This window comes from Poromitra crassiceps, assembly GCF_964638095.1.
Source record: "Poromitra crassiceps genome assembly, chromosome: 20".
NCBI lineage: Eukaryota > Metazoa > Chordata > Actinopteri > Beryciformes > Melamphaidae > Poromitra > Poromitra crassiceps.
The window spans coordinates 24,220,429-24,238,960 of record NC_139637.1 but is presented as its reverse complement, the minus strand read 5'-3'; the positions used below and the strand labels follow the sequence as shown (position 1 = coordinate 24,238,960).

Genomic DNA, 18,532 nt, shown 5'->3' with positions numbered 1-18,532 from the left:
TCCACAGTTTTTTTTACAATGTGGTCAGAGTGTTATGCGATCTCTCCTGTTTCTAAATATATCTGAACCGTTTGGTTTGACCAAGTAAAACCATTTTTATAAGCATTTTACAAAATGTCTATGGGAAAATAAATGGCGGATGAAAATCTCTGGTACAGTGCTGAAGCAGGAAGTGACGTTCCACTTTGGCTCTCTATAAAAGCCCTTCTGTACTCACTGTGGCCAGCCCTCAAACGTGGAGACAGTGAAGAGAGCCAGCATGCCGTTGAACACATTGTCAAAGTTAAAGTCACTGTTGCGCCATTCTCTGTCAGCCAGCACCGTGTCCTGGAGGGAGTTATCCATGTGCTTCATGAAGGTTCCCCTGGGAGCAGACGTGAAGATTAGCCATTGTGAAATAGTATTTATGCCAAAGGGTTTGTTCAGACGGATCAAATGGTGCAACGTGGAAAAAACAAAACGCATTTGTCTTACTGGCAATCATCTGCAGTCATTTTGGTCAGGTCTGTGCAGCTATAGAATTTACCCTGGGATAGAGAGGAAAGAGTGATGCATTGAATATATTCGTTTGGAAATTATATTGATCTTATGATGCATTGTGTTGCCTATATCATCTCTTAAGAAACCCACCTTGAAGAGCTGCACTCCTATACACGCAAACATGAAGTTCAGCAGCATGGTAACCAAGACAATGTTGCCGATGGTTTTGATGGCCACAAACACGCACTGGACCACGTGCTGTCAATACCAAAAACAAAGAATGTGCGGGTAATGGAACAGTTATTACGGGTATGTCCGTCAAGAGTTTCAAGGTGCAGATTTGTGGAAAGTAATAACAATAATAATAATAATAATAATAATAATAACAATAATAATTGATTGCATTTATATAGCGCCTTTCTCAAAGCGCTTCACATATTAGGGGAGGGGGGGACTAAACGTCACCACCAATATGTAGCACCCACCTGGGTGATGCACGGCAGCTACTTTGCGGCAGAACGCTCACCACACATCAGCCTATCACGGTGCAGAGTCAGAACGCTCACCACACATCAGCCTATCACGGTGGAGAGTTGAGGACTGAATGTGCCAATTAAGTAACGAGGGGATGATTAGGTGGCCATGATTGAAGGAAGGCCTGTGTGGGAATTGAGCCAGGGCACCGGGGTTACATCCCCCAGGGCACCGGGGTTACACCCCTCAGGGCACCGGGGTTACACCCCCCAGGGCACCGGGGTTACATCCCCCAGGGCACCGGGGTCACACCCCTACTCTTGCGAAGAGTGCCGATGGGATCTTTAATGACCACAGAGAGGCAGGACCTCAGCCGAAACTAAGATGGTGCTCACAGATTCCCTGGGGGCATTGGGGGTAATATTCTTTCACAAAAAAGAGAGATGTTTGAATTTTTTTTTACCTTTAACCCCTTGGCTCTATTGATAGCCCTCAGAGGCCTCAGCACCCTCAACACCCTGAGGATCTTCACCACAGAGATGGCACTGGACCTGCACACAACACGTGACAAACAACACAGTCAATACACGTGCGTCTGGGAATACTAAATACTGTCATAATAAATAAAACATAACAATCAGCAGATGCACAAATCTAATGTGTGGTAAAAAGCTCTGTGATGAGACTCACTCCATCCCCATCGACAGCAGGGAGACAGTGACCACGATGAGATCCAGGATGTTGAAGGAGCTCCGGCAGAAGGAGCCCTCGTGCATGAACGCTCCGTACACCGTCATCTGACGGTCACATGGTGTTGGAGTGAGACGCAGAGCAGAAAACCAAACGCACTTGTTTCATGTTTTACACGCCATCAAGAACAATTTATGATTTGCCTTGAACGTTAGAAACTGTCATTAATCTATATCTATATCCGTTTATGCCACAGTTTATGCCACAGTTTATGCCATTTTTCAGCAACAAAATTGTCAAATTTAATAAATTCAGCATATAGGAATGGGTATAGTTGTGTATTTTTCCAGTGCAATTTTTTTTGAATGGTACCGGTGTCTAAATGATGCGGATGAAGAGGATTTAAAGCAGAATTTTCTTTTAATTTAGAGAGGATTCTCCAGCTCGGACATGGCACAGAAATGAGGCACCTAAATCTGCGTTGCAATTCGGTCCGGTAAGTATCGGTCGTAAAGGTCCGGTACCATAGTGGCACCGGGTTTCAGTGCCCAACCCTAACAGCATATCAGAGCAAAAAATATCAGCTATTGGCAACTTCAGTACAAAAATATGACTATCTGGTGTCTGGCCTACAAAGACTCCCATCAATGGAACCATATTAATTAAATAAGCCCTACTAACGCAGAACATACATGCTTGCTGGCTTTACCTTCAGTACGATCTCAATGGTGAACACAGTTGTGAAGACAATGTCAGCGTAGGCCAAGATCTGGAGAAAGACACAGAGGGAAGGGGTGTCAACGTATGTCCCCTTCATTCAACAAAGCAACTCCAGCGGGTGTGAGCTGAGCTCCAGGCCGGGCGGGAGCGGCTGGCACCTTGTTCCTGTAGGACCTTGGGTCGATGGGGTCCTCAGCAGCCAGGGAGATGGAGGAGAGCAAGATGAACAGGAGGATCAGGTTGGTGAAGGACGAGGCGTTGATGATCTTGTAGCACAGCTTGCGGAACCTGATCCACGCGCGCGCGCGCGCACGCACACACACACACACACACACACACACACACACACACACACACACACACACACAAAGGACACACATAAACACAAGACAAGATAGTCGTCTGTGAGTTCACTCAAGTTCACTGTTGTGTCTTCATAATAGATGACAGCGGTGACTGAAGTATAAACACTGTGAGATGTTGAGATCCTACAGTTGTTATTGTCTGGTTCCTACTTGTTCTGAGGGCCGAAGATGTAGAAGGAGCTGGCCTCAGGCAGGGGAACCGCCTCCTCCTTCAGCGCTAGGTCAGCCATTGGTCGAGGCCGAGGGCTGATGGGGATGTCCGGCTCTACCTCCTCGTCATCACCTACAGTAGAGAGAGGAAGTGGAGACTTGTAAGTCAAAAGTAAACTGAAAATGACTTTGGCTTCGGGAAATCGCTCCGTTCACTCCCATAGACCAGCATCATTGTCCTTGAATTAAACATAGCTAAAAGCTGTTGTGTGGTGGGCTGCGCAGACAACAAATAATCGCCAGTTAAAGTTTTTTTGTACTCCCGAGCAAAACAAGGAAGCCATTGAGAATTGGCGAGAAGAAAAATGTGGATCTAGCTGTCAAGGAAGTAAGTTGGAGTGTTCATCTTCCGTATATACGATCTTTTTGTGCAACACGCAACCATGCACGCGACATAGGAGAACACCAGGATTGGAGGGGCGGTTTCTGTTTTCCCCCGTTTTGGTAGTGTCTCTATGGCAGTAGTTCTCACATTGTTTGAACCAAGTACCACCTCTGATCAAAGCAAACCATCCAAGGACCAATGAGCGGTATGAGATGGACATCTCAATGGGACTAGTGACTAGTCCCACGTGGAGGGTCTGAATCACAAGTCAGCATTTCCGGGTTTTGCCGCAGGAAAAGCTGCGGCAAGCCTCTGATTGGCTGGGCTGTACCCGGAAGTCCAGCTCCCTGCATTCATTGGTACATCGTTCAAAATGTGATGAGTTGCATCAATGCATATAAGGAGGTCCGTGGTTGGTCAATTCATAATTTATGTCACACATTTTGTTTTGGTCTTAGGGGGCGGTCCTTAACCACTTGTCAATAGTTGTGCCCCAGACGTAGATGTATCTACAGCTGGCTACTGCAAGACTACAATGGGACTCACCTAGTTAAGGTAAGGAGAATTAGCTTAAATAAAAAAAAACATGACATTTGCTTAAGCAGTGCCAACATACATTATCTATGTGGTGTTGTGCAGACTGAAACAGTAACATCGATCATACGAAAACATTCGAAGTCCATTGAAAAGTTTTGATTATGCTGGTAAATCACAAATTAAGAAATGATAAATCCTGTAATATTTCAGATTGTTTTCCACCAGGGGCAGCATCACACGTACCACTGATGGTACCCGTACCACAGCTTGAGAACCACTGAACTACGGCACGGCAGACACAAGAGAAGAAGAAGAAAAAGACAAAGCCCAGCCCCAATATAAAACTCCTACGGGAAATGCTAATAGTGAAACACTACAGTACGCTTTATATGGTAGTGGCCCACACCACAGTATGTGAAAATAGCCTAACTTTAGACCCCGACTATAAATGCTCTGGGGAAATCAGCAAAGTCTAATAATAATAATACTATACTTATACTGTAACATAGCCAGCAGACGAGCACAGCCAGTGGAATGAATATGAACACAACCAGTAACCTCATTCTGCCACAGCGACTCAAGTGAGAGATTCAAAGAGGAAACGTGAGAGGGGAGAGGTAACAGGAGTTAGTGATGTTGGGGAAAGTAGAACAGGCGGGTTATCTTCTAGTCAGACAGAAGATGTTGTTTTACCTGGGAAGTCTGCAGGCGGGAATGGATCCTTCACTTCATTGACGTTGGACTCAAACTCATCGATTTTGAGCTGAAAAACAACAACAACAAAAAAACAAAAACAAATTGATGTATATATGTAATGGGCGGAGCTTTACACTGACTCGTGATCAGTGCAGTGTATCCATGCGAAGAGTCAACATGTGATATCATATCACTCTTCACATGTTGACTCTTCACATGTTGACTCTTCACATGTTGACTCAACATGTGAAGAGTCAACATGTGATATCATATCACATGTTGACTCTTCACACGGATACACTGCACTGATCATGATGAAGTATCATATCACTGATATGATACTTCATCACTGACTCACAAAGAGTGACGAACAGACGGAGAGCGATCCATAGTTGACACTAACCTTGGCTGTGGTGGGCATGCACTCCATCTTGGCCGCCCTCTGCTCTGCCAGTTTCTTAGATAACCTCTCCCTCTCCTTATCCTCGTCAGCCTTGTCAGGCTTCTTAGATCTGGAGAGAAAGAAATCAAGACAGAAGAGGTTTGAACTAAGTGGTAGACACAGGCTCTCTATTGAGTAGATCATCTCACTTTAAAAGTTTAAAAGTAAAGTTAAATACTTCATTATTTACTGGGTCCTCCAGATAACTGTTTACCTCATTAGCTTCTTCTTCATCTTCTCTTCAGCCTTTTCCTTCTGAGCTGAGGTCAGACTCTCAGCCTCTGCCAGGTTGTCGACAGCGATGGCCAAGAAGACATTGAGGAGGATATCTGGGTGCACTGAGCTCAGGAGGACAACAGCAAAAATGGAGAAGAACCTCTGTGTTGATACAACACTACAGTTGAACTTGAGGTCAGTTTTCATTAGCATCAGTGCTACATACGTTAGCATCAGTGCTACATACATTAGCATCGGTGCTACATACATTAACATCAGTGCTACATACATTAGCATCAGTGCTACATACATTAGCATCAGTGCTACATACATTAGCGCCGGGGTTCCTCTGCCTTTCCGACATGCTGCCACTCCGAACGTTAACTTCCATTATTCGGACTGGCGGTCGTTCACCTTAGAAGCCGCAATGCCGACCTTAGGTTTAGGCGTGGGGGTGGGAGAGGTTAGGTTTTGGGTTAGGGTCTGGGGGAGGTTAGGTTTAGGCATGGGGGGAGGTTAGGTTTGGCGTGGGGGCTGGGAGAGGTTAGTGAAAAACGGGGAATATAGACCCCCTTTCTGAGTGCCGATATTTCGGAGTGGCAGAACGTCGGAGTGGCAGCACGTCGGAGTGGCAGCATGTAACCATTAGCATCGGTGCTACATACATTAACATCAGTGCTACATACATTAGCATCGGTGCTACATACATTAACATCAGTGCTACATACATTAGCACCGGTGCTACATTAGCATCAGTGCTACATACATTAGCATCAGTGCTACATACATTAGCATCAGTGCTACATACATTAGCATCAGTGCTACATATATTAGCATCAGTGCTACATACAGGATACAGTTTCCACAGACGTAGAGGATGACGAAGTAGATGCTGACCAGGATGCCAGGGAAGGCGGGGCCTCCATAGGCCATGATGCCATTGGTCATGATGGCGGTCCATTCCTCTCCTGTGAGGACCTGAGAAGAAGCAGACAGGAGTGATTGAGTGAAAGAGGAGGAATCACTGATATTAAGTACACATGGATGGATCAGATGCTGCTAAATCAGCTGCAGTTCAGAGTTCTACCAGAGGGGGGGAACTCATTCAAAGAACGTAGCTATGAAAGAGGAGTTTCCAGCCACTCACCTGGAACACACTGATGAGGGCCTGGGGGAAGTTGTCAAAGTTACTGCGCCTGGGTCTGTGGTCGGGGAAGTTGAACTTCCCCCCGAACACCTGCATGCCCAGGAGGGAGAAGATGACGATGAAGAGGAAGAGGAGGAGGAGCAAGCAGGCGATGGAGCGGACAGAGTTGAGGAGCGAGGCCACGAGATTGCTCAGAGAGGTCCAGTACCTGGGAGACATGTGACCAGGGTGAGAATTAAAACCATGGCTACAACAAATTCTCAGTCAAGATTCAACCTTTAAATTAAATGCAGCATATTACGTTCTTTGGTTGAGCCATTCTTTTCTTGTTCAATCCATTCAAGTTGCACTTCAGAAACTCCAGTATCAAATTCTTTATAAAGACTATAGAAACAAGTGTGCCATGATCAGTGTTGGGCAAGTTACTTTCAAAATGTAATATACTACATATTACAAGTTACTTTCATTTGAAAGTAATACATTACTTTACAATATTACTGTCTGTGTAGAGTAACTCGTTACTTATTACACTACTTTTGCATTACTTTCACCAAAATAACAGCAGCAGCAGAATGACATCGCCGCCCCGGAACCATCCCGAAAAATCATTTCAACCGCCTTGAAGTCAGTGTAAACAATCCAAAATTCTAAATGTTATTATTTTCCTTTGTTATTGTCATCTATAGTGGTTATTTGCATAAAAACACACAGTTCGATTAGGAAATGATTTTTAAACATGCGCTTTGATTAAAACATTTTTTTAACTCAATTTGTAACTTGAGTTACTTGACAAAGTAACTGGTATAATATTACCGAAATCCTATAAGTAAAAAGTTATATTACTGAGTTACTGCTAAAAGTAATATATTACATGTAATATGTTACTTTTGTAATGAGTTACCCCCAACACTGGTCATGATGATACATCTGGTTATGGGGAGAGGACTTACTTTGTGACCTTGAGGAGCCTGAGCAGTCTGATACACCTGAGCACAGAGAAGCCCAGGGGAGGCACGGCTTGCACGGACAACAGGATCATCTCCAGGATGCCACAGAGCACCACGAAGAAGTCAAAGCGGTTAAACAGGGACATGAAGTAGGTTCTGGGGCCCAGGGCGTACATCTTCACAAACATCTCCAGGACAAACAGCACCAGCAGCAGCCGACTGACAACGTCTGTTGAGAGAGCAGAGGGCAGAGACGTGAGGAAGAAATCAATAAAAGGATGAAGAAATCAAAGGAGAAAATCAATGCAGGACAAATGATTCACAATGTAGGCTAGATGAATAACTAGCAACCAGTTGATTTTTTTTTACCAAGTTTTCTTTCAGGTTTCCCCCAATTTTCTCCCCAATAGAGAGGCAAAGTGACCGCCTACTTCCTGCTTCAGCACTGTACCAAAGATTTTCATCCGCCATTTATTTTCCCATGGACATTTTGTAAAATGCTTAATGAAAATAGATTTACTTCGTCAAACCAAACGGTTCAGCTATATTTAGAATCGGTAGAGACCATAGAACATTTCACTCTGACCAAAACTTTAAAAAAACTACATCGAAAAAATATTTTCTTTAAATCTGCGATTTTTTTACGTTTTGGTCCCACTGAAATATTATGTGGTCTCTCCTGTTTCTAAATATATCTGAACCGTTTGGTTTGACGAAGTAAAACTATTTTTATAAGCATTTTACGGGAAAATTAATGGTGGATGGAAATCTCTGGTACAGTGCTGAAGCAGGAAGTGAGGTTCCAATTTGCCTCTCTATAGACCAAATCAGCAGGGATGTTTACATTTACTTCCGGGTACCCCTGAGGTCCACACATTATAATGGCGGTGGACGGCACAAACTGACGTGTTGAAGACAAAAACAGACAAAGAAGACAAAAATGGTTCGTCCGTGTTGTGTTGTTGTTTAATATCATTCATAACAACACAGACTAGCTAATTTACCTGTTGGACCAGACTAGAGTAGACTTGAAGCTAAATTAAATTGACGTGGCGTCAGTAGCTCTATCTGTACCAGGCTCTTTCTCGCCGAGAAGAGCCTGGTGACGCGAGGTTACTCTGTCTGTAACGTTAACGACTCTGCAAAAAAACAGCGAGTTTGACAGACAAACAAACGTTATTAGCTAGCTAACACTACATAAAACAAACACAGAAGAAAGGCTAGATACGTCGGACAAGCATGTTTACCAACCGTTTAACCATTTAAATTGAAAGTAGTCGGCCGAAAACAACGAGAGGGTTTGACAGCATTTATTTGACAACACGCACATTTAAACCTGCCGCCTTCCCCAAGTGGTACCCGGAAGTAAATTTGTTTACATGGTGACGTCACGGTGATTTGGTCTATTGTATTTGGCCAATTCCCCCTGCTGTCCTGGTCATTGCTCCACCCCCTCTGCCAATCTGGGTCGAGTTGTAGACTAGTACATGCTTCCTCTGATGCAGTCGTCAGCTGCTTCTTTTCACCTGACAGTGAGGAGTTTCACCGGCAGGACGTAGCGCATTCACACTATTCCCCCCAGTTTCCCTCCCCCCTCGACCGACCAGAGGAGGCACCGGTGCAGCGTCCAGCACACATATACTCTTAACCCATTGATACCTGATGCAGCATTTGTGTGTGTATCCCTTTAAGACCGCGAACCGCGTCATGCGGTTCGCGGTCTTAAAGGGATACACACACAAATGAGGGATATACACACAAATGCTGCATCAGGTATCAATGGGTTAGTCCAGTTTCCCACCCATAGACACGGCCAATCGTGCCTGTATGGACGCCCGACCAAGCCGGAGGGAACACGGGGGGGAGGGGGGCTCGAACCTGCGAGCGTCGTGTTGGTAGGGAGGGAATCTAACTAGCATCAGTTGATATAGAGAACCAACCTTGTAGGGAGGTGAGCCCGTCCGACTGGTGGTGGTGCTCCGTGGCGATGGCCAGGGTGTTGAGGAAGATGAGGAACATCACTGCCCAGTAGAAGGCCTGGGTCTTCACATACACCAGACACTTCATCCTGAGGAAGCGGTTCCAGCGGCGCGCCAGGCGGCTAAACACAAAGAGGCATTCGGGCTTACTGTAGATCAGTGGTTCCCAACCTCAGGGTCCCGACCCTAAGTGGGGTCGCCTGGAATTCAAATAGGGTCGCCCTTTTTTTTTTTTTTTTTTTTTTTTACACCAGACCCAATTTAATACTACCGAAGATTATTATGGTTACTTGCGATTTTTTTTTCTAGTTCCGAGTTTAAAGTGATAATCTCTAAGATTTCATCTTTGTTCTCTTGGGTGACACCTATGGCGATGATTGGTAATTGCAGGTGACATCCAAACAGTGTTGCATAATGTCACTATATACTACAAAGGCTTCCATCAATGGACCATAGCCTCAATCAACACTGTGAGTGACTCTTAATTATATATTTTTTATTTAGGTGAAAATCTTTGGGATTATAACTTTAAATGAGGATTCTGAGAATAAAGTCTCAGACTAAAGTCAGAATTCTGCGGGGGAAAAAGAAGCATACTATGTGACATCACTGACGATGTCACTGATGACATTATCGATGGTGTACCGGAATTTGAATGTCGCGGATCCCTAGATTTTGGCGACGCCAAAATAGGGTCACGAGCCGAAAAAGGTTCGGAACCCCTGCTGTAGATAATGGATGTCTACATTACACACAATGATTACACAATCAGTGGCGATTTTGCATTAGGGGCAAGTAGGGCAGTGCCCCACCAGATGCAAGAAGCTCATTACATCTGACTGTTGTGGGAAATCGTATTTTATATTTAATACAAAGTAGTGATTCAACTGTGAATGTGGTGTCTATATAAATTAACTTTACTTTACTCACAATCCATAAAGTGCTGTTTTGGAGTAATTTCCGTAGTCCAGGGATACTCAACTTACTTTGCCCAGGGGCCACTTTCGTGAAATGATAGAAGGCCAGGGGCCAGTTAATAAACAATCAATATACATTTTTCTGTAGCGGATTGTAGGTTTTTGGGGTGTCAGCCGGAGTTTAGTCTGACAATGTTGTGCACACCGGATAGTTAGTTAGCTTAAGTACATACATCTGTGCCCAATACGCCTGGGTAGCGAGCAGATGGCGGTATTTGACAATTTAGCAGCTAAATCATAGATTATTGAAAGATATTCCATATTCCAGACTGAAATGCTATAACAGAAGTGGAGTATTGGCCAGAATGACATGAACATTTGGACACTTATTCAGCGGGTATCTTGCATGTTGCGTTCAGGTGCACTGTAAAAAAAAATTTTTTTGTAATTCCATCGCGGGCCACACAGGGGGCGCCCCGCAGGCCGCCAGTTGAGTATCACTGCCGTAGTGTGTGTGTGTCTGTTTCTGTGTGCTCGGCTCTGCTCGCACAGCATTTCCTGCATGTGGGGCAACCGGCGCTCTGACCCACCGTTGCCATAGAAACAACCATGTGACATCATGGCCTGTCACCTGACAATGTTTTATTGGGCACAGGGGCAGAGATGATGATGCCCCATGTGCACTCCTGACATGAACTCCGCCCAACAGGTGTGGCCGCGAAACGTCATGTGACCAGGAGAAAATAAACAAACCAAGGCTAAATCAGACCAGTACATTACCGCTAGCTAAATACTGTGAAGTGTATTTTTTAATTGATCCTACTACAATGAATCACGTAGTTGTTGTCTGAACGGTTTAGTACGTTGCCGTTGGAAGAGAAATTGGAAATAAAGCGTTTATAGGGCAACACAGACCAGAAGATTTCGTCATGCTTCAGCCTGGGGATAAAGTGAATGCAAGGTTTGTACATTTACTAGCTGTCATATATGTGATATGACACATGACACACCACTGAGCACGGTGGCTCAGTGGTAGCGCTGTCGCCTCGCAGTCAGAAGGTCCTGAGTTCGATTCTCGCCTGGGACACTGTGGGCGCTGTGGTTGTGTTCCCCCCCATATCTTCAGTGCCTACTGCCCAGGTGGGGTATCTCGTCGTAAGGGCCTTTCTGTCTGTGTGGAGTTTGCATGTTCTCCCCGTGCTCCCCCAGGGGGGTTCCTCCGTATATAACCCCCCCCCATTAAAAACATGCAGAAGATCAGATCGTCATTGTCATCCGACCAGTGACGACAACATCCAAAGTTGGTCCCCGGGCGCTGTACGAGAAAGCGACCACTGCTCCTGGCCTGCCCCCCGGAGGAAAGGACAAAGCCAGGATGGGTTAAATGCAGAGGACAAATTTCACCGGCCACGATGTGTAATCGAGTGACAATAAAGACTGGCTTGTCCGTCTGAAATCGTTTTTTAACCCAACTCTGGGACAAACAAGGAAGTGAAGGAACAGAGCAGTGTGTGTGTGTGTGTGTTTGCAGCAGAGGGCCGCTCAATATCACTGCTACGAAGTCTGTGTTCCGTGTGTAAATAAATACGCACAAGCTCCATGCCGAGCGCACCCACACAAATGTGAAGTGTATTTAGTTTTGGAATATTTCTGCTCCGTGGCGCTCAAATCACAGTCATATCTGCCTACCATAGATTGGCTAGATCTTTTATGTGTGTGATGGTGCGTGGTGACGTGACAACATAAAACTGCCCCTCCAGAAATGTCAGGCTCAAATCACCACTGTAACACAATGATCTTGAATAAGAGGTGAACACCTAAAGCAGCAGACTCACTAGTAGTAAACAATTCGACTCTTGCCTTCCAGGCCATCATAGAGGCTGTCTGCGTCTCCATCGGTCAAAGGCAGGAGACCTGACAAGAGAGCAAAGTTTGAAATTCTAGACAGTCTGGGCAATAGTATCCCTACATGGGAAGGGTGTTGAGGTGGTTCTTCATAGTGCTGCTGACCTTTGCCCTCTCGATCAGCGTCCAGGACCTCAGCGTAGGTGATCCACTCCATGTAGCCGTGGAGGTCCTCATCCAGCTGCTGACGCTCTCGCAAATCCTGGAACTCTCCACGCGACTTGACCTTCTCTCGCTCTTTGGTGAACTCTCTGAGGGGCAGAGACAGAGGAATGGATGGAGCACAGAGCATTGTTTCTCCGATGCAGAAGACAGTGGAGAGAGAAGTGAAAGCTAAAGCTAAGCTAAAGCTAAAGCTAAGCTACGGAGTTGTCTTACCCGCTGAGCACGCCGAGAACCAGGTTTAGCACAAAGAAGGAGCCCACTAGAATGAGCGTGACAAAGTAGAGCCAGGGCCATTCATTCCCTATGGCATCATTCACCTGAAAGACATCAGTGCAGCAACTAGTCAGCTCTTAGTACAAGCTATAGAGAGGCAAAGTGACCGCCTACTTCCTGCTTCAGCACTGTACCAGAGATTTTCATCCTCCATTTATTTTCCAATAGACATTTTGTAAAATGCTTATAAAAAATAGCTTTACTTGTTCAAACCAAACGGTTCAGCTTTATTTAGAATCGGGAGAGACCATAGAACATTTCACTCAGACCAAATCTTAAAAAACATCTAAAAAACATTTTCTTCTTTTTTTGTATTTTGTTCTGGGGGAACACAGAATTGTGGACCAAGGCAGCTCAGCAGGCAAAGTAGTGAACAAAAATAGGAAGGGAGCTCCTTGAATTTGACAAGAATAGTATTTAATCCCGAAGTAGTATATTCGTGTACACAGCAGTGTTACAAACAGAATATATCTTCAATAGGGTACACGGGCAAACAAAACGCTACGCGCGTTTCAACCACACAGGGTCTTCATCAGGCTGGAATAGCTATTAGCTAGCTCCCTTCCTATTTTTCTTTAAATCCGAGTGAAATATTATGTGATCTCTCCTGTTTCTAAATATATCTGAACTGTTTGGTTTGAGAACAAGTATAACTATTTTTATAAGCATTTTACGAAATGGGAAAATAAATGGGTGGATGAAAATCTGTGGTACAGTGCTGAAACAGGAAGTGACGTTTCTACTTTGCCTCTCTCTTATCCTGTGAAACAAGGTGTAGCGGGCAGGAGCAGAACATTGAAACACGGCTGAGATCAAAAGTTCAAGCTGTCACTGACCCAGTAGAGCACTTTAGTCCATCCCTCCATAGTGATGCACTGGTAGACGGTGAGCATGGCGAAGCCAATGTTATCGAAGTGGGTGATGCCGTTGTTAGGCCCCTCCCAGCCCGGACGGCACTCGGAGCCGTTGATGGCGCAGCGGCGCCCGTTCCCCGCCTGGGCGCAGGGGGCCGGCTGCTCCAACTCTGCTGTGGCGTAGATGTCTGTGGGAACAATATTTCAGGATATTATATATTATTATTATTTAGTATTATAATATATCATTATTATTATATATTATACATTATTATATATTATATATTATTATTATGTATTATTATTATATATTATATATTATATATTATTATATTATTATATATTATTATTACCGTATATATTATATATTATTATATATTATTATATATTATTGTAACCGAGAATATAGCAAGAATGAGTATAAAACGTCAGCATGTAAAGAGAGAGAGTGGCATCAGCGGAGGACCAAAATGCGTGACTCATTAGCCAATGAACAGCTACTTTTGAATGCTAAAATAAAGCTGATAATGTACAATTTGATTCTAAAAAAAAGAAAAAAAAAAGAAAAAAACCTTTCAAAGTACAACACAACACAAACTGTCCATTTTGCTGCAACTCGACAGTGCTGCTTAATCCAGGACCTTACTTCCTGGAACTCTTGAGAGTAAAAAACCAGTCCATTGGAGTAAATGGAGATGTCGCGACTCTTCTATCTACGTGACTCTTCTATCTACACGGCTCTGGTAAAGACCTATGTGCAAATGTCTCTAACTGTGTCCTTTGTTTAAACACACTTGTTCCGGTGTAATAACAGGTCTTGTGCATCTTGCACTTGAAGAGCTCCAGGCCCACGATGGCGTAGATGGTGACCAGTAAGAAGACCAGCAGGGCGATGTGCAGCAGAGGCAGCATGGATTTGAGGATGGAGTTCATCACCACCTGCAGGCCTGGAGGGGAATAACAAAAGCAAATATTCACACATTCGCAATTCAGCACTCAGTTCATTTTAGAACTCCCAGTAATCCAATCCAATCGTTGCATATTCTAGTTCCAAGTGGACAAAAGTGGGAAACGCACCAACAGTGTTGGGCTTATTTATGTGAGTACAGTAGTGAGGTACAGTAGTGTACAATAGTGAGGTACAGTAGTGAGGTACAGTAGTGAGGTGCAGTAGTGTACAGTAGTGAGGGACAGAGGTGAGGTACAGTAGTGTAGGTGCAGGTTCTTACTGGGGACTCCAGAGACGAGGCGTAGGGGCCTCAGCACTCTGAAGGCTCTCAGGGCCTTCATGTCAAAGCCTCCGCCCTTCTCCATCGGCACACCCATGATCTTATTGATGGTGTCCACGGCAAAGGTGAAGAGGCTGCAGGCAAACATGATCCAGAGCTCTAAGTCAACACCACTACAAAACTCTATATTTCACTAGATTAAATGGTATAATTTTAAATATTGCTGCTCAAAAAGCCAAATCTAATCTGGAAACAACCCCTTTGATTTGATAGCATGATGATCTAACATTGTGTTTTGTTTTCGCCTTGATGTTGTGAGAAGTATAACTTTTTTCCACTCTCATACATCGGTTACAAAATGAGCATACAGTTCATCAGCAGAAAACCAATGCACTTTTGAAATTACATTCTTAAGTTAAAAAAAAATTAAAAGAATTTAATTTTCTATTCTTGAACAAAATATAACAATTCAACACTTTCAATGACCCATGTCTATTTTAAAAAACTTTCAAGGCCTTGATGTTCTCTCTCTCTCAAATTCACAAACTTTCAAGGATTCAAAGGAGCCATGGGAACGCTGCTTATAAAACGACACATATGCTCAAGAGAATCTGTTTCCAGTGGCCTTTGCTGTCCGTCTGCAGCCCGGAGCTCATCTTACCCCATGAAGACGATGACAAAGTCCAGTATGTTCCAGCAGTTCCGTAAATAGGCGCCCTCGTGGAACACTAACCCATACGACACTATCTTCAGAAAGCACTCTAAGGTGAAGACCACCATGAAGATATACTCCAGACTCTCCTGAGCAAAAAACACACACACAAACCAGGAAGTGAGATTTGATGAGGCCATTGATGCAGTTCTGTAGGGAAGATATGAGGGTGAGCGTTAGAGAGAACCACTGGAGTAGCTAAGTGAAATCTTTGGTATTTGAGTTGCCTCTGGAGGGAACAGCAATAGGTGCAAAAGATAATTTATGTTGATAGCTGAAGTCATTTTGGTGCTGAATCAACAAGCAGGCCCAAGCAGGCTTATGGATGGATGGCACATGAGTCACAGACACCCCGTTTACCTTTTTTTTTTTTTTTTTTTTTTTTTACTTTTTCAGAACATAAAGAAAATAAAACAAGAACAGGAAAAAAGAAAATAAAAGAAAAAACATATATACATACATTCAACATTACAATGCTACAAAATGGTGCTACCAGTCATAGAAAAATGTGCTTACAAAACAATAAAAAAAAAAAAAAACTGTGCAAAGGATCCAAAAGAAACTCAATTACCGCCCCTAGCCTGATGGAAATAGGTCAGGAACAGGTCCCAAACAACAGAAAATCTCCCTAAAGAATTCGTCCTCTGGAATCTGAGTCTCTCCATACGTATAACTGAGATCATGTCTGTCAGCCACAGCTGAAAAGAAGGTGGAGAGGAGGACTTCCATTCCTTCAAAATTAGTTTCTTGGCGACTGTCATTCCCTGTGTCAGAGATTGCTGCACGGCCGTTGGGAGGAGCAAAGAGGACTCCGAGCAGCCGAAGATGGCGAGTTATCCGCCTCCAGTTGGAGGGTTATTTTGTAATTTACACCTGGTTTTTAAATGTGACCTGTATCCGGATAAGTTATCTGGATGTTATCTGGATAAGGAAAAATGCATGTTAATGCAAGGTGTAAAACGTATGGTGATCAGGATGTGATCAGATCTTCCTGACCACATCTGGAGGCAGTCTGGCTCACATGTGTCTTTCACCCCATTTACACCTGGTTTTTAAATGTGACCATTATCCAGGTAACTTATCCGGATACAGGTCGCATTTAAAAACCAGGTGTAGAGATTAGAGGAACCTCACTTTAACCTTCAGGAGATTCTTTACACTGTCTCATCAGCGCTGTTAAACGATAAGCAAAAAAAATTATAAATAAAAAATACATAAATAAAAATTTGATAAATAAATAAAAAAATCTAAAAGCTTTGTTTAGAGGTGGTAAGCCCAGATAAATGTAAGGACGGTTGAATGTGAACATCTGTTAGTAATTGAGATCTGTCTGTGTTTTTAACATTAGTGTTGAAGTTGTCAGAGAGAACAGAGCTATAGCTCCATGTATGGTTTTCCTCAGACTGTGTATGCATACAGTACAGTGTATGCGTGTGCATGTGTGTGTGTGTGTGTGTGTGTGTGTGTGTGTGTGTGTACAGTGACCGTCACTATAGCAGACAGACAGAGAAACACACACAGGATTAACATTTTCCAACACAGTGTCGGGGACTCCCTGACACACTGTGGTGGAAAAGTTCATCCCTGACAGGGAGGTATTATCTTGGTACCAAAACAATACAGCACACATCATCACTTACTACAGGGATACTCAACTTGCTTTGCCCGGGGGCCACTTTCGTGAAATGATAGAAGGCCAGGGGCCAGTTAATAAACAAACAATATACATTTTTCTGTAGCGGATTGTAGATGTCAGACAAGTCTGACAATGTTGTGCACACCGGATAGTTCGTTAGGTTAAGTTAGTTAGGTTAAGTACATACATAAGTGCCTGGGTAGCGAGCAGACGGCAGTATTTGACAATTTAGCAGCTAAATCATAGATTATTGAAAGATATTTCATATTCCAGACTGAAATGCTATAACAGAAGTGGAGTATTGGCCAGAATGACATGAACATTTGGACACTTATTCAGCGGGTATCTTGCATGTGCACTGGAAAAAAAAAACATTTTTTCTTTTTCTTTTTTGCAATTCCATCGCGGGCCACACAGGGCCGCAAGTTGAGTGTCACTGGCTTACTAGAACAACTTGTTATGAAAGCGTTAGATAGTAGATACAACATAACCTCTCTCTCGCCCTAAATTGTTGACGACTGTACATGCGGTAAGGAGAAGCTGTGATTACGAGAAGAGTATGATACGCTCTAGTTCCCAGGGGATTTAACTCCAATATTCAATTAACCAATTAGCATAAATACATGTAATTATCGTATGTTATAAATGCTGTATTTAATTCCCTTCATCATCTTACTAAAGAAAGTAGGGGCACTCATAATTCGTGGCTGAAATATCCAGCTACATCCATTCTAGTCTCTCAAGCCAGACTGTCTCTTCTATATTCTTCAAATGCACTCACTATACAGTCTGTACTTTACGCCCACAGAGCCTGGTCAGTCTGTACTTTACGCCCACAGAGCCTGGTCAGTCTGTACTTTACGCCCTCAGTCTGTACTTTACGCCCACAGAGCCTGGTCAGTCTGTACTTTACACCCACAGAGCCTGGTCAATGGAAGTTGGGGAGGGGGAAATGCTTCAGACAGGGAGGAAGTTTGAACCGATGCAGGCGATTGGAGAAATACAAGCAGATGTCTGCCTTTAGGCGGGACATCCGCTCGTATTTCTCCAATCACCTGCCTTTTTAGACGGGACATCGAGACATCCCCCACAGAGCCATGTATATAGAAGAGTCACGACATCTCCATTCACTCCAATGGACCAGTTTTTTTTACTCTCAATAGTTCCAGGAAGTAAGGTCCTGGATTAAGCAGCACTGTCGAGTTGCAGCAAAATGGACAGTTTGTGTTGTACTTTGAAAGTTGTTATTTTTTAGAATCAAATTGTACATTATCATCTTTATTTTAGCATTCAAAAGTAGCGCGAGACGCCTTCCTGGCTGTTCATTGGCTAATGAGTCACGCAGTTTGGTCCTCCGCTGACGCCACTCTCTCTCTAAATTGCTCTGACGGGGAGGAGGAAGCATTTGGAATTTGCGTGAGCCAACGCGTCTGTTTTAAGAGACGACATCCAGTCAGTCCCAAAGGGAGTTATAAATTCCAATGGCAATCTTGCAGACACCAACAAGAAAACACACACACAAACACACACACACACACACACATGCGCGTACAGTACAAGCATGCGTCATTTGACTACAAAATAAGAAATGTTGTCACTCAAACGAAACCAAG

At 43.8% G+C, this 18,532-nt stretch overlaps 1 protein-coding gene across 1 annotated transcript in view; it reads right to left on the bottom strand.

Moving 5' to 3' along the window:
- Nucleotides 1-18,532, bottom strand: part of LOC310794979 (dihydropyridine-sensitive L-type skeletal muscle calcium channel subunit alpha-1-like) — a gene marked incomplete at its 5' end in the record, with an annotated part of 37,749 nt that overhangs the window by 12,385 nt on the left and 6,832 nt on the right. The window contains 22 exons of the mRNA XM_083657004.1: nucleotides 218-364; nucleotides 475-527; nucleotides 631-738; nucleotides 1,418-1,505; nucleotides 1,645-1,751; nucleotides 2,354-2,413; nucleotides 2,523-2,652; nucleotides 2,880-3,012; nucleotides 4,495-4,564; nucleotides 4,901-5,009; nucleotides 5,154-5,268; nucleotides 6,013-6,133; nucleotides 6,303-6,510; nucleotides 7,253-7,478; nucleotides 9,190-9,350; nucleotides 11,981-12,059; nucleotides 12,156-12,301; nucleotides 12,429-12,532; nucleotides 13,325-13,530; nucleotides 14,137-14,289; nucleotides 14,572-14,705; nucleotides 15,233-15,372. Of these exons, the coding sequence (XP_083513130.1) occupies nucleotides 218-364; nucleotides 475-527; nucleotides 631-738; nucleotides 1,418-1,505; nucleotides 1,645-1,751; nucleotides 2,354-2,413; nucleotides 2,523-2,652; nucleotides 2,880-3,012; nucleotides 4,495-4,564; nucleotides 4,901-5,009; nucleotides 5,154-5,268; nucleotides 6,013-6,133; nucleotides 6,303-6,510; nucleotides 7,253-7,478; nucleotides 9,190-9,350; nucleotides 11,981-12,059; nucleotides 12,156-12,301; nucleotides 12,429-12,532; nucleotides 13,325-13,530; nucleotides 14,137-14,289; nucleotides 14,572-14,705; nucleotides 15,233-15,372 (2,798 nt within the window). The remainder of the gene's footprint in view (nucleotides 1-217; nucleotides 365-474; nucleotides 528-630; nucleotides 739-1,417; nucleotides 1,506-1,644; nucleotides 1,752-2,353; nucleotides 2,414-2,522; nucleotides 2,653-2,879; nucleotides 3,013-4,494; nucleotides 4,565-4,900; nucleotides 5,010-5,153; nucleotides 5,269-6,012; nucleotides 6,134-6,302; nucleotides 6,511-7,252; nucleotides 7,479-9,189; nucleotides 9,351-11,980; nucleotides 12,060-12,155; nucleotides 12,302-12,428; nucleotides 12,533-13,324; nucleotides 13,531-14,136; nucleotides 14,290-14,571; nucleotides 14,706-15,232; nucleotides 15,373-18,532) is intronic.